Here is a 16,216-nt window from a genome sequence, read left to right on the forward strand (position 1 = left end):
CATGTGGCTCCTTCAGGCGCTCGTGGAGCAGAATCGCTCCCTCAGCGCGTTGGTACCACGTACAACCTCCTTCACGCCCGAGGGGAGCGTTCGCTCATGACTAAATTCACCAAAACGTAACACAGAGGATGTGCAGAAGCTGCTGCCGTCACCTCCTGCAGCTGCTCAGCTCCTCTGATGAAACTCCTCTGATTAAACTCTTCTGTAGTTTTTAATTCAGGCTGATTAAACAAAGCTCCTGGAATACAGAACTCAGTTATCAGAGAAGTGGGTTTCAAACCAAGAGTCACATCACAGATCGGCAAACACCAACAAACTCCATCACACCACTTGTTTTTCCAGAGGAGAGAGAGGCTTTTCTGTCTCACCGCCTTTTTCCCCCCAGCCCCCTCCTCCAAAGCTCGCAGTTCCCTCAGCCCTTCACTGTACTCCTGACGTTCAGATTTCTGTGAGGAATAATGCCTGAATCAAACAGACTTTCTTCTGAAGTGTTTACCAGCCGAAACTGCAGGAGCTCCTCGCCTCTGGCTTGTCTGGGAGAGTCCTTAAAATGGAATTCCTAAGAGGAAAGGAATCCATGCCAAGCCTCTCTCTCCTCTGACACTTTTGCTTAAGTGAGCTCAGTGCAGTTCTAGTTGGCCAGCTGCTATTGTCATTGGAGGATGAAAAAATATCCATTTACTAACCATGAAAACGTGCAGGCCTCCACATGAAGAGCCTGAACTCTGGCCATGTGCTGAAGGGCATCAGATCTACTGGAAAACCCCATCCTTGGAAGATGCCCAAGTCCACATCACAATTCCAAAACTGAGTGAAAAATGCAAGGGGAGTGAAAACTGTCCATTTTAGAGAGCTGACAGGGAAATGTGCCTCCCTTCAGAGCAATTCCCTTCTCCACCCTGAGAGCCATATGTCTGTTCTTCCACGCCAGAGCTTCACCTCACACAGCAGATCCACCCTCCTGGAGCATACATGATGCAAGCCCAGCAGAGAAGGAAAGCCAGACCACACAGCACTGGCAACTCAGGGCAAGGTGCTGCTCTGTTACCTGGCTGTGCTGACAAACAAGATGCTGTACTGGAGCTTTGAGGCCTCCTTCCTGCATGGTAACAAAACTGACCTTCAACACCACACCTATAGGGCCCAACAGCAACAAGGTCAGCCCTGTGCTCTGCTAATAAAGAAAACCCTTACAAACATCTTACCAAGATTTAATGTACATTTATTCTTAACACGTGGAACATATAGTATAAAGATTTCATACTGAATAAATGATATTCATTAAGCCAAAAAAGGAAAAAAGGGAGGAATTTACATCAAGTTTTTAGCTACATCGTCTGAAATACAAATATGCAGAAGTCATCACTGAAAAAATCTCAATTGTGTTTCTTCATCAGGAACTTCAACTGAACCTAGAACTTTTTCACACCTCGATTAGAAAGAAAACAAAAACAGGAAAAATAAAGTATAAGTTGATTGGCTGCTGAGACAGCAATGACTTTATACATGGAGACCTGTACAGCATCCTCCAGGGAGGGATGTCTGGCAAGAGATTAAATAATTGTGTCTCGCTTTTGCAGGTCATCAACTCGTTAACTCGTCATACTAGAAAGGGGTGGGAAAAGGCAAACAAAACTGCAAGGATTCTTAGGGTATGTGCAATGTACAACGTCATAGATATATACACACGTGGCAGCATTCAGGCTGCAGCTAAAGGTTAAAACCAGTTCTAAGAGGTGATCTCAGGGTTATTCATACAATCAAGGAGGAAGAGAGAAAGAGGTCAGGGTGTTGTAGGTTCACACATGATACTTTGGGGGAAAAGCCTTTTTTCTTCTCAACATTAACTAAAAACATTTTTAAAAACTACAGCTTGCTGCTGATCCAGCGTTTTTTTCTTTTTCCTTGTGAGACGGTATTACAGTATGTTTACAGTTTAAGGTGTACAGTACATGAAGTTCTACACGCTACTGCACAGGCCTCCCTTGGACAAGGTCTGTTCACAATTGGTAACTTCTTGGTTCCTGCAAGATTGTGAATATACAATGATAAACCACAGAGTTCAGCAGTCACTTTTGTCCTTCAGAGTTTACCATTAAAAACAGTTATGAAAGTGGAGCCTGTCAATGTGATAACACGGCAAGTCATTCTCCCCAAACTCACTGTAAACGACAGTAACTTTGGTTAAAATAAAAAAAACAACAAAAAAAAGTCTTCTATGTAGACAGAACTTTGTCTCCTTTAATAAGGGATTCAGGACAAATCTGAAGGGCAGGGGAAGGGGAAAGGGTATGGGGACATCTTTGCCCCAGGGAGAAGCAGGACAGCGCAGGGCAGACAGTGGATTCTGAGGTGGTTTTGCATAAATAAAGGGCAACAGTCAGTTTCTAAGTTTTCCACGCACGCACACGCACACAGGGTCTCGGATCCCACAGCTGTCATGACTGGCCAATTAAAAATAGTACATCACAAATAACTTGTGAAACCAAAGAGTTCATCAAAGGCGACACGGAGATGTCCAACAGCCGCGACTCGTACAACGTGAACTCTGAGTGGTTCTCGTCCACCTTGGCCAGGGCGAGCAGTGCCCGAGCAGCTCAGTGCATCATGTCCACACTTGTCGACTCAAAGGGCGCATTCTGCATGTGCATCAGGCTGGCCTGGCTCTGCTGGAACTGCGTGGCAGCCAGGCTGTCCTCCAAGAAACCCAGCAAGTTGCCAATGCTCCCCTCCTGCACAGCAATTGCTCTTGCTGCCAGGCTGTCCCCTTGTGCCAAGTTGGCCAGTAGTACCACAGCCATTTCTCGACACACTGGGTTCTTTCTGTCACTTAGGAAACGCACCAGGGTGCTGTACAGCTTCTCCAAGCGACTGAAAGGGGGAGTTGCAAGAATCAAATCCACGTTGTTGTCCTGGATGCTGAGTTTGCTGAGTGTTTCCAAAACCAGTCTCTGAGGGGAGAGGACCGCATTTGGCCCCAGCGTTGGAAAGGGGTCCTGAGCCTCTGCTGATGGACAAACTGCCCAGTGGAGGAGTCCATCCAAAATTGGCAAACAGATGCTTTCTGTGTAAGCAGACAAGTCTAGCTGCCCAGAAATGTTGGCTAATGTGACCAATGTATTATCCCTCAAGACTTCGAGGCAGTCCCACCACCACTCATCCTTGCTGCAGGCCACTCCTTTGTCCTCCTCTTCGTCCTTCTCATAAGTCTGCGGTGCCTGCTTGCGCTCCGGGTGCTTGTGGTGTAAGAGAATCAGCTTTCCCAGGATCAGCACCAAGCCTGGATGTTTGGACATTTCAGTGTCGTTGCCAGGCACAAAAGACAAACTCCTGATGATGTTGGAGACACAGATGCAGCGCTTCGCCAGAGAGTCCTGCCAGTCTTGGATAGTACAGAGGGGCGTCTCATCTTTACTGTGAGGTTCATCCTCCAGAATTTTTATATTTCTGTGACTCTGTGCTGGACTAATGCCAAATGGAAACTTACTTTCCTTCTCTGTTTCAGAAGCTTTGGCCTCTTCCTCCTCGCCTGATAATGAGCTTGGACATGCTGAAATCATGTCATCCATGGTGGCAGTTATTCTCTTCTCCGAGGAGCTGTCAGATGGAAAAGCTTCTTCCCTAGTGCTTGGATTGCTCTCAGCTGTTGCGCGTTTCCTTGAGACAGAATCGCAAGGTGCTCGTTTGTGAATCATAGGCAGTTCCATCTTGCTCTCAAAGTGGGTCTGAATGTGCTCAGTAGTGTCACCACCACCAATCCGCCAGTGCAGCAGGCCACTCTCAAACTCCTGCACTCGTCCCAGCTTGTCTGAATAATCAACCACAAACGGGTCATTCTTCTGCACAATCTTGATCGGAAGCTTGTCAAATTTACTAACTAATTTCTCCTCGCTGCACTCTAGAGGTGCTTTGTCCTTGCTTGAAAATGCAGCCTCCTCCTCTTCCTCATCTTCTTCTTCCTCCTCATACTTCAGGCTCCGTGGTTCCTCATCCTCCTCCCCTTTCTCATGAGAAGAAGCTGAAGATCTGCAGAACCTCTGGGGATCTAATAGTGTTCTTTGCCCTGGGTCTCCCACCTCATATTCCTTCAGGATTCCAAAGGTCTCGATCAGGCAGCGCCGGAAATACTCCACCAGGACTTCCAGCAGGCCTGGCAGCTATGGGGGAGGAGAAAAAACAGGAGGAGAAGGAAGGAAGAAAGGAAACAGTGATCATAAAGCAACTTAGGCCACTGTACAACTGGAAAAATACTGCATTAAGGGCAGAGATCTTAAGTAATGCTGTTCATTAATGAGATCTGTTCATGCTGGCAATAAGCTGTTAGCAGAAGAGAGCTTTCTGTCCTCTGAGAACAGAAACAAGGGGAAAACAGACCCTGACTGCCAGGATCCAACACCAGCACAGTCTACACATGCATACCTGCGCAAACACAGACACTCTTGGTTTCATCTCCTCTTTGATTAACACACAGAAAGGAGCAGGGCAATGCACAGTATTGTGGAACAGCTTTGACAACAGCCATGCAGGCACAAGGTAACTCACAGACATAGGCTGGCCCTCAGAATAGCACCCAAACCACACTGTACACTGACCCATGGGGAAAGACAGAGCTAGAGGTGAATGCCATTGCATCAGGCTAGGCAAGCAGCGTTCAATCCTTCACACCACTCTGCTGCAAAACCCCTCTTGGCCTCCCCACCATGATTCTCTTTCTAAGTCCCACCAGAGAGACTGTACACATGCATACCAACAAAATGGAAATCCAAGGGTCAACAAGCACTCAGTGCAGCTCCCCAGACCCAGCATGCTTTTCAGACCAGACACACTCCACAGGTACAGGGACACCTGGCAGTATAGCTCTACAAGGGCACAAGCTGCTTCTTACTATTGTGCTGACAGAAATCTGTACACACCTAGCACTTCAAAGACCTGCATCAGAGAGCATCTGCACCCACCTGGCTGAGGCTGAAGGTCATTATGCTGTTGTCATCATAGAGCAGGATGTTTATGGTATCTAAGGCCCATGTACTTTCAGCTAGCAGCCCAGACTTCAGAGACATCATCACTCTCCAAGCTTCAGGAGTTCCTAGAACATAAAGACATGATACTTCCAGCTTCTGGAGTTTAAAAACAAAAATGAGATACTTTATACTGCTTTCTGGTCCCACAAAGAGCACGGACAATTTAACATGTTGTGCAGACTTTATGCAAAAGCCATCTCTACACAGACAATGCCCAGCACGAACATTATACCTGATATCACAACTAACTTGGGAGAGTTCTTAAAAGCTGGCAAAACCCTTCAATTTGGCAGTGCTATACCAAAGAGAAATGGTAACACCCAGCCTCTTGATGTGCACAAGCAGAAAAGCAGGAGTTTCCTCTTACCAATATCTTTTGCTGTCAGCCGCCTCCTTTGCTTTAATACAGGTTGAGTAGCTTCTACTGATCCTGGTGGGAAGGTGATGTCTCTTCGTATCATGGGAGGCTGTACAGCTGCTGGTGTGATGTGCGAGGCGGGGACTGGTGGTCCTGCCTTCTGCATTTTCATCCCCGAGTGCAGAAATGGAGATTTACTGGGAGAAGTGCGATTCTCCAGAGGTCTGGGCAGAGGTGCTGGGCTGGATACCTGAGGAATGTGATTTTGCATGCTAGGAGGGGTCTGATAGTTAGACTGAGGTGGCCTAGTCATTGGGGGAACAGGGGCAGAGGGGCCATACGGAGGCTGCCGATTCCCATGGGAAGGCCATGGTCCCTCATGGTTTACCCTCTGTTCTGAATGCAGTATATCATCTGTTCGAGTCACTCCATGATAAGCAGGCCCCTGGGGTGCAGAGCCAGTGCTCTGCCGATTTGGATAGCTGTACCCTATTTCATTGCGCCCTTGCCACATGGCACCTTGCTGGGGGCCTTCTGGAGTAGACTGGATGGGACCCCCCATCATCTGAGGAGGCATGTTTTGCTGAGCATTGGAGCCTGGGGGAGCCGAGACCCTGTCTCTGCCAAATTGGAATGGGAACTGGTTCTGCGGCCCTCCGGCAGATCGGCGGTCAGCAGCAGGGTATGTGCTCCCATACTGGTTATACAGGTCCTGCTGTGGAGAAGGCTGTGCAGCCTGCTGCTGGCTCGGTTGCTGAGTCTGTGCTGGAGGCAGCTGCTGCTGCGTCTGCCCCTGCCCAGTGCTGTATGGGACATTGTACATCTCCCCTTCATGCCGCTTGGCAGGTGGGCCATAGCTGCCATCCATCGGTCGCTTGTAATTCTAAATGGAAAATAAAGGCATTGATAACGTAAGATTGTCAAACCAGAAACAGGAAACCTAGACACAGTAGAAACATTCGGAGCCTGAGGACAACACTCTTTGTAAGAGCGAAAGACTGCTTTCCGAGTTAGCCATATCCAATGTGATTTGGATCAAGGTTTCGGTTTCACAAGCCAAGAGCAACTCCTTGCAGCTGGCTGCATACTTTCCTTGCATGGATTCTGCAAGAATGCTTTAAGGACAGAAATCCGCTTGCAGAAAGGACTTTCCTGTAGAAAAGACTCAGCTCTACTGTACGTTCACCACAATTCATATTTGTGTGCAGGAACTTCTTTCCTTCCAAGTCCAGGAATTTCATCAGACCCTATCTCTATTTTCTTAGAAAGCACAGGTTTTTGCTCACGTATCAAACAAAATGTGTTGAAAACTGTTGTACTTTTTGCTTCTTCCTTTCCTGTAGATTCCAATACACATCAGTGAAAGGAGCAAGAACTATTTTTCCCCATACTTCTTTGAAGTGCAGGAAAAAACTCTCAATTGCTAAAACAAAATTAAAATGCAAGACCTCTCTACCCCCAAGGGTCTGTGCTCTGGCTGTTACACAGTCAACTCAGAAGCCCTACTGTCATGACTGGCTTCAGATGGAGCTCTAGGGCTTCAAAGATGACAAGTACCAGAGAAACTCAAACTCTTGGCTCACAGCCCTGTGGCTCTGGTTACAGAGCCAAACTGCAGAGCAGTTGAAATTAATTCTTAGTACAGATCTGACAGTGCCCTCTCCATACAATCCTCAACTAGAGGGCTCAAAATTATCACGAAAACAGTATGCATCTTGGCACTGATACAAAGAGCAAGTCATATGTAAGGATTATGGAAGGAGATATACGTTCATTCAAACTCTGCTCTGAAAGAAAGTTGACAGAAAGCAGTAGGGCAATGTAGGTGTGGAAGCAGTTTGGAAGACTTTGCCTGTGGGCTCACTAAGGCACACACATATTGATTCACCTGAAATGCTTCCCCAGAACAATTAAAGACGTCTTCCAAACAAGCTCATGTCATCACTCAGATCCAAAGTGTTACAGAAACAGGATGGGATTCAGAAAGTTCCAGAGGAGCAAAAAAGTCCAAGAATGCGTCCTGACCTTCTGCTCCCTGCCCAGCTCATGCTGGTTTGGAAACTACATACGCTGTTTTCTCCAAACGTTGTGTTTTTCTAGCACAACACTGGAAATGCTAATTAAAACTTCTGTTGCCTATGTGGAAACTGTCAAGAAAGCCTCCTGTAAAACGTATTTGATTTTGTTCAACACCTACACACAGAGCAAACACACATTCCAGAGTTTTCAACACTCCTCTTTACACATTTGGCACAGATATAACTCCTTGTTCTGATACTTTCTGATAACCTACCTGCTGTTGCTGTTGATACATGGTAGTTTGCTGGCTAGGGAAGGGGCTGCCAGAGGATGTGCCTTGAGTGGAGAACTGATTGCCATAGGAATCATGTCTGGAGAAGAAACACAAGCATCACTTTTCCATCAGATACATTTCTTTATCACAGTACTTCTCTCAACTGGAAAGAGCTCTCTGTGGCAACGCCCCACACAAACCTTTGCTGCTGCTGCTGCTGCTGAGGGTAGCGGCTGGGAGAGTACATCCCTGATTCCGAAGTGGAAGGCATGATGTTTGGCTGTGGAGTTCCAGCTGCTAAGTTGCCCTCTGGTCCCATGCCTGGCTCCGTCCTACATGGAAATAAGTGACAAATTCTGTGACATTCCCTCAATGCTCAAATGAAAAGCAAAAAGCAGCGATTGAACAAGTCAAAGCAATCAGCTCAGTTGAAACAAGCAAGTCTGGAAAATCAGTGTGGCTAGAGCACCCACCTCACTCTGTCGTAAGGACCACCATAGGGATACTGTGGCCGCTGTCCCATGGCCATGTTACCCATCCCTGGACCTGCAGCACGATTGTAAGGGTCACCCATACCACTGTTGGGGCCCTGCCCTGAGGACATGAAGGGATCACTTCCTGGAGCTAAAAGAAGGAAAGAAGGATCAGTAAACACATCTATCTCTGCATTAAAAAGAAACATCCCTTCTTTTGTGAAAGAAGGACAAGCATGTCTCCTACAGCACAGCACATTCCAGCATTCATCCAGATACACTGACAGTGCTCCTGGAGAAAAGGGAGAGGAGTACGTACAGACTTTCTCACCTTTCCTCATACTACCATAAGGATCCTTATTTGGCTCATAAGACATGCGACCCATCATGTCGGAGGTATTCATGCTGGGCTGGTACCCTGGATTCGGAGTCATGGAGTTCCGCTTCTGGAACGTGGGATCACTGCCATCTGTAAAGGTATCTTGAAGGCCCACTGAGTTACTCCTGATTTAAAAACAAAACAACCCCACAGATTTTTAGAGGCCCGCAGTGCTCCTCAAGATTCTTCACCCCACATATTCCCTCTCAGATATTGCTACCTCCTAGAAGGGCCAGAACCATGCTTCTCCAAAGGAGGCAAGAACTACCCTTCTACAATACTATCCTTACCAAATCCCAAAAGCAGTGGTTATTCACACACAGAGACACAGGGTCAACAGGGTCACTGTGAGCTACTAACAAAGTAGCAAAGCCAAGAGTCTATCAAAACAGGTACTTAAAGTCTCCAGCCAGCTGTGGGAACAACTTCTGGCAACCTCACAATCACAACTTACATCCAGTATGGTGGAAGAGAGTGCAACATTTACATACCTGATGCCTGGCAAAGGAGGCATCTGACTGTGTGGTGTAGATGCTGGAGTTGGAGGCTTCAGGTCTCCTCCTTCTGCCATAGAGCTGCTGGTGGACTGAGGTGTCTGAGGCCCCTGCATCGAGCCTGAACCCGCTGCAAGAACACAACTGTGGCGTGAGCAGCTTTGCATCCTACAGATGTAACCCAGAACCTCCCGAAGCACCAGCCTCTATAACAGACAGTGATCAGTCTCTGAACAAAGAGATGGGTGAAATACAGACAAAACAGTACAAGGAGTGCAATGCCTCCAAGCACATACTGGACCAGACTCCCCAGAAGAACCCTGTAGAGTAAGGTGAAGCTGAAAGGAAGTGTTCATTTTTATTACAACTTAACCACCTTCCTTTCTACACATGGTACCAACCACTATAGCACCCTGTTGAGCTGCCCAAGCTATCCAGTCCTAGAGGTCAGTGCTCCACAGTGGACCACGCGGTAGGGAATACATTTCTTTCTGCCAAATGACAACCTCTGACACACTGTCCTCACATCCTAATTCTGCCCAGAAGGGTTTAAACTGTCTCCCAGAAGCTTTACAATCTTTCCAACTGATGGCAACTCTGGGACTTTTTCTGCAGTCACTGGGTAACTCTGAACAAGGCTCCACTGTCTTCTCTGCCCTTCAAGTGGGGTTAATTCACACAGGTGAATTCAGGCACCACTCCCAAGAATTCCTGGAACAAGGAATGCCAGAGATGCAGGATCTTTCACAGAACAACAAAACCTGTCCAGCAAGTTCCCTGACTCTGCACAAGTTGTTTTACACCACACTAAGCCTTCATCAAAAAAATACAAGGCCATCAGGTGTGATCCAGCTGTGCTGCGATCTGTGAAAGTCTGCCCCTGGATCACTGTGACAGTGTCAGCTCTCAGGTTTATATGCTCTTCGCAGCTGGCAGAAGCTGAACTCTTAATTAACGTTTCCATTAGTTACCATCCCCAGCACCCGATATCCCTCAGCTTCAACCCTGCTGGTTGATGAGTCATTTCAGCTATTCATTAAAATCCTCCGAGGTCACGTCCAGGGCATGTTTGTTTACACCCCACCTTCCTGGCATCCTGTCCTTCTCTCTGTGACTCCCTCCCAGCCCAGGGAGCTCTCGGCAGAAGGAAGGGCAGAGACAGCTCAGCAGGGAGTTTCATTCATGAACCCTTCCTGCAGCTCTCCTTCCCTTCTCAGCAGCAGTTTGGTTCCACTTGCTTCCCCAGGAATTTGCAGTTCGTCTATGTGCTTACAAATGCTGGCAGCGGCATGAAGAGGCCTTGAGACATTCCCCACGTGGCTGCCATTTGGTGTTTGTCCCCACCCCCTGCTGTCCCTCCCACTCACAAATTTACACACAGTTGGAGCCAGGCCAGTTCCATGCTCTGGGAATTAAAACCAACAGTAGGCTGATTATGGCTCCCCAGGCACGTGCTACAGTTTGCAAGCGGGAACCCAAGACAGTCTGCAGCAAACCCATGCTGAGTGCCCACAAGGCAATCCCCAGCCCGCTTCAGAGGATGTTCTGTAAACAGTTTTGCTTTTTGAGGGTGAATAAGACGCAATATATGGAAAGTATCTTCAACACCAAGAGCTCTTCTCTGACCACTGCCCTCTAAGGCTTTTACATCCCCTGGGGCCACACACAGTGGGTAATGCTGAACCGTGCAGTGTGACCTCTATCGCTGATAAAGCACTGAAAAGTTAATTTTGACAGAGCAGGCTGAAATTACACATAAGCCAACATCAACAAGTTACAGAGTCTACAAGGACAGCAAATCACATACATCCATATGGGATGAGAGTCCTTTCCCCATACAATGGGATTCCAGAACCCTCCGCTGTTGCCTGCTCTGTTTTCCATTAGGACAGTTATGCTCCAGAAGGGTGACTCCCTGGTAAACAGGCTCACAACCCTTAAAGATGCTACTAAAATGAGCCTCAGCTACCCTGGAACAGCTGTGTCCCCTGGGACTCTACAGCTCTGAAGTGCTGAGAGCACACTTTGTGCTGTGCGCCGTGCCCTCACCCCTGCTAATGCAGGGGAACAGGAGAGAGGAAGAAAACAAAAATGAAAGAGGAGCACAAACATGCTGAGTGATAAGGCCAAAAGGATCACTGCAACCAACCATGATTCAGTGCAGGTGCCTGGAGTAAGACAAGCAGAGAGCAGTTTAAGTAGGAAATAGAGAACAGTCCTCAGATAGCAGCAACCACACTGATGGACGACGCCAACAGAGCTGCACAAACCTGTGGTTTGTGATAGCACCCTGCCAATTCCAACCACCGATGTGCTGAGGCACAAGATCAGTTGCAGCACAGCCCTAAAAGGCAAACCTGGGACCTTCACACACCACATTTGCTAAAATAACAGAAAACCTGACGTATCATCTAATCAATTCCGACAGGTATCTACTGCTACAATACGTTTTAAGTGGTTTCCCAAATATCTCAACCCTCTCCAAATAAACTCAAAATGCTCTCAGCTTCTTTGTTCCATTGCATGCTATCTCAGGGGGAAAGAAAGATGTTTTGGAAAGAAAGTGAAGAGGGATTCATGATCAAGTTTAAGAACTTAGGAACAACAGTACACAGAAGTTTGTTATAACGAAACAAAAGTCATTTTCTCTTCACCAAGGTGAATCTATGCTGGGACAGGTTTCCTGACAGGTAGAAAGGTGTTTTTCTGTTCTTTAAGAGAAACTGAGAGAATAGATAAATGTAGTTGTTAACAGTATATCTGGACAAGAACACTTTCAGTCGAGGGCTTAGCAAGGCTGAGAGACAACAGCAGTACAATCAAATAAAGAGTTCATTATTCCATCCTCAGGAGCCAGGCACAGATGACACCAAGTTTCAGTAAGAAGAAGGCTTTTTTGTGTGTTTTTTTTCCCCAAACATTACAAGAACTTTGAAGTGTCACAGTTCTTATTTCACCTACACAAACAAGCTCCTGACCAGAAACAGCACCTGAGGGTTTTCCTTATAAGACAAGCTGGAAAGCTGACAAGCTCAGCTGCATTTCAAGTGGCAAACTCAATGCAGATTAGACAGAAACTATCAGACCTTTTAAAGACTGAAGAGGGCAGCAAGCACTGCTAGCCCAACTGCTTTGTTTGTTATTTTTTCCTTTTTTTTTTTTTTTTTTTTTTTTTTTTTTTTTTTTTTTAGTTCTTAGTTTATTTTAACAAATCTGAATTGAACTCTATGATTAAGTCTTCAGAAACTGGAGCACTCCATCAAATCTGAAACAACGTTACAAAGATTCATGAATTACAAACTTTTTAGAAGTTTATTTTAAATGTTCTAGAACTGAAGCCCTTTAACTCATAATAGGCTTAATAGGCTTGCAAAGCTCTCCAGACACAAAGTCTCAAAGTACGCACTTGCTAAAGACAAAAAGGATTAGCTCACAGGAAGGTGAGTGCAAATGTACACCAACCATTTGTTCCTATAAGGAAGAAACTGCACAGTCAGAACAAGTACAACTTTTCTAGAAAGTTTCAAAAGATCAAGCAGTAACGACAGGAGATGTTGTTCCAATGGGCAGAGAACATCTTGACAGTCTAAATCCAAGCTTATCGCTCTCAAATTCTCATCAGGCATCCAAGGAATGGTAAGCATTGAGGCATACATACACAAGTATATATATTTTATACTTAGTTACAGAAGTTACACACAAGAGCACAACTATCCCAAAAGTCTTGACCGTCATGTTGCCATTACAATCTATACGAAATTTCCAGTATCATTCACATCCATATTATCAAACTAATCCACAAACCACAGATATCTAATTAAAGACAGACAGGGGCTTTGGGGAAGTCTGGAGCCAGTCTGGCCCACAGCACATGCAGTCATGCACTCTGTGCTAGATGGTCCTCTGGTTCAACCATTCACTGCACACCTTAACTAGTGTCAACACTCACCTGGAGATGGAGGCTGTATCTTAGTCTGAGACTTCTTTGAATCAGCAGCTGCAAAGATATCTGGAGGGGGGTCTTCACCTCGCTCAATCTTGCACTCAAAGGCATAGAGACACTGGATGTACTGCTTCTTCAAAGAACTAGCTGCGCTGCTGGATGTCCCCACATTGAGATTTGTGGCTAACTCGCGCCATTTCTTGTTTTTGTTGACCTGCACAACCAAACATGAGACTCTAAATCCCACCTATGTCTCCTCCAAAAAGAATCACTTCCCAGCTAAAACAAAGGATGCAATAAGGGCTAAGCAGAGCAGATACAGTTGTGTTCAAGAACTAGTAAAACCTTTTCCTCACCAACAGAAAAATTTTCAAAGAGGCACAGATAACACCACACAGCAAATAAAATCAGCCATGAGGTCAGCTAACAGCCAGATGTAAAGGCAAAGACAGTGTCACCAATCTTTGCCATGGACAAAGGAAAAAAACCTTTGCACTGAATCTCAAGACATGCTGTTCCCAAGCAGACAATGAGAAAGCAGGTTAGCTAGAAGGATCCTGGGTTTTATAAGCATTATTAAAAATAATAATAATAAACAGTTAAATAGAAAGTCAAAGTTTCCACCTAGCCACAATGCCGACACTGAATTCTGTTGCCTACTGATGCATGACTTGACAGACATTGGGCAGCCCTGAGCACAAACATTCAGTCACCACAGCAGTCGCTCTACACTCACCTGAGTCAATCCTCCAATCTCCTTCACTGAGATGTAGAGCCGGTAAAGGTCCAAAGGTTTTCTGCCAACTGCTGGGAGGTTTGTCATGCCCATGGCCTTCTCTTCAGTAAAGGCCAGGTAACGATCTACCCAGATCTTCCTCTCAGGCTCACCGCCCAGCTCATAGAGTTTGGTGATCTTCTCATTGGTTGTAGTAGAGGAACTGGACTTCTAGGAAAAGGAAACATATCAGTACTGAGCAACACAAAAACACCTAGCACACATCCAAGATGGCTTCAAACAGCAGTCAGAGCTCAAGGTATTTCTGTTATATTGAGATCAGCTTTGTACTAGACCCACACATGAGGGTCTAAAAGAGAAGTATGACTCGAAGGTATCAAGAAAACAGTCCGTACGCACAGGATATGTATTTTTAAAAAGAAAAAGGTTTCATGAATGCTAGTGAAACCAATCAAACCAAATCAAGGACACATTGCAGAACCGCCTCTCTGAGAGACCCTCTATGGGCTCAATTGCTAAATTTATCAAGAAGCACTTCAGCCAACTGCAAATGTTCACTCCCCCCCAAATCTACACAGTCCTTACTTTTCTGAGACCACCTGTGATGCAAGCAGTAGTATCATTAACTATATACTGCAACTGGAGACTTGGAAAAACTGACCCCCTACAGGGGCATCTGTTCTGGCACATTCCCTGCAAGACCAGCCCAGAAATGACATGGGGACAGACCAAACTCCAGTGAGAGGCAGGAGGACAGCAGTCATACAGTTTGCTCATACCTAACAGGAGATGCCAGCATACGCCACTATCCAAAAGATAATACATCCCAGCAGAGGGTACCTCGCTCACTGCCACACTGCAGAGTTAAAACCATGCTCACACAGCAGCAACATCACATACTGCATAAACAGCCACAGTAATGGCCAGTCTGCTCATGGTAGATGGCAATTCACATTGGGTTTCTCTTGGGAGTAGATACAATATGCTGTGTCGTTAAATATATATATATTTATGTGTGTATATATATACACATACACACACACACACCGCTTAAAAAAAGTTTTACCTTTGACTTGGATTCTGCTTTTGGGGTCCCATCAGCCTTATTGTTCATTTTTGTCGCAGGAGTTAATTTCACATCCGCAAGACCCATCATTTCAGGACTTGCTGCCATCCCTAGGAAGTTACAAGAATCTATGACAATGCTTTTCATTCCAGACCCATTAAGTCACCCAATGCCCAGCACTCAGCAGTGCCTTACCTGCAGAGTTATTAGCCATATTTCCACCCATGGGATAAGGTGGGCCCTGGGGGTTGATCATGCCAGCCATGCTGTTAATTCCCTGTCCATAAGGAGGTCCAGTGCCCATCATTCCCCCTTGGTTCATGCTGGGGTAACCAGGAGGCCTAGAAAAGGCAAGGAAGAAACAGACATTTACTCCAAATACAAAGTATTCACATTGCACCTGCTAACAAAACAGACTGACTAGAAGAAACCTTCTACTACAAAAGGTCTGTTGCTCTTTGAAAGCTTACCCACTGCAAAACCTAAGACTCAAAAGCACAACTCAAAAGCAAAGGAGACGCAACCCATTAGGAAAGACAGACTTCAGCACCCAACAGTCTGACCTCTTATCTTCATCCCCAAACTGAACTTGGTTTCAGGTCCTAAGTCACCTTCACAGGAAAGAACTCATCTACAAATACTGCAGCATTTAAGCATTTCTACAGATGCACAGCACAGCACTCCCCGTATTTAATGGCTTTCCTCTCTTTACTTTTTTACATTCACAGAAGGTACATGACTGCACATGTGTCAGAAAACCCCACACACAACTTTCCCTCAGACACATTAATCGAAAGGATACACTTTGATGCCTTGATTGACCTCTTAGCAGTATCAGACAGAAGATTGCAGAAATAAGCTTTAAAGCAGGATAACGAGTAAGATAAAACAGGATAAAGAGTACAATGCCACGTCAGACCACAAATGCATGTAAATCTAACAGCTTCACTGGGGGAACCTAATTTATAAGCAAGTTTGTGGCTCTCGTGGCATTCTGGTAGGCCACGTAACAACTGCTCTGAAATGCGCAATTAAAGCAAAATAAAACACAGGAAACAGCTGTGAAGTTCAGCGCTGAATTCCAGCTCATTTCCCATAGTCGCCCATCAAAGACCTAAAAGGAAGTTTGACACAGTGGAAAAGCAATGCCTTGGTCCAGACAAATGCATCTGGATAGATGGATGCTGCATGCTAGATTTATGGGCTTTACCACACACACAGCAGTTTTAAAATCACCCACACCACAGAGAAGACCAGAAAGCCAAAACAACCTATGAAAACACCAAGTTAAACAGATTTCATCCATCAGCATTAAAAATTCCCTAAGCAGGTCATTAACAACATATTAAATTACACTACTTATTCAAGCTTTGAAAAAAAAAGAAAAGAAAAAAGAAAAGAAAAGAAGCAGCTAAGATAGAGGAAGAAGACTTCAAAAAGGTAAATCTCTAAG

The 16,216-nt window shown here is 45.7% G+C and overlaps 1 protein-coding gene across 1 annotated transcript in view; it reads right to left on the reverse strand.

Annotated features, from left to right (window-relative positions):
* Positions 1-1,201: 1,201 nt before the first annotated feature.
* The window catches only part of ARID1A (AT-rich interaction domain 1A), a 58,445-nt gene continuing 43,430 nt past the window's right edge, over positions 1,202-16,216 (reverse strand). Inside the window, exons 9-20 of the mRNA XM_015883186.1 lie at positions 14,959-15,104; positions 14,764-14,873; positions 13,698-13,907; positions 12,968-13,175; positions 9,016-9,148; positions 8,477-8,649; positions 8,146-8,296; positions 7,873-8,004; positions 7,673-7,769; positions 5,389-6,262; positions 4,956-5,086; positions 1,202-4,157 (exon numbers count right to left, since the gene is read on the reverse strand). Of these exons, the coding sequence (XP_015738672.1) occupies positions 2,598-4,157; positions 4,956-5,086; positions 5,389-6,262; positions 7,673-7,769; positions 7,873-8,004; positions 8,146-8,296; positions 8,477-8,649; positions 9,016-9,148; positions 12,968-13,175; positions 13,698-13,907; positions 14,764-14,873; positions 14,959-15,104 (3,925 nt within the window). The 3' untranslated portion in view covers positions 1,202-2,597. The remainder of the gene's footprint in view (positions 4,158-4,955; positions 5,087-5,388; positions 6,263-7,672; positions 7,770-7,872; positions 8,005-8,145; positions 8,297-8,476; positions 8,650-9,015; positions 9,149-12,967; positions 13,176-13,697; positions 13,908-14,763; positions 14,874-14,958; positions 15,105-16,216) is intronic.

This window comes from Coturnix japonica, chromosome 23 (assembly GCF_001577835.2).
Source record: "Coturnix japonica isolate 7356 chromosome 23, Coturnix japonica 2.1, whole genome shotgun sequence".
In the NCBI taxonomy this organism is placed as follows: Eukaryota; Metazoa; Chordata; class Aves; order Galliformes; family Phasianidae; genus Coturnix; species Coturnix japonica.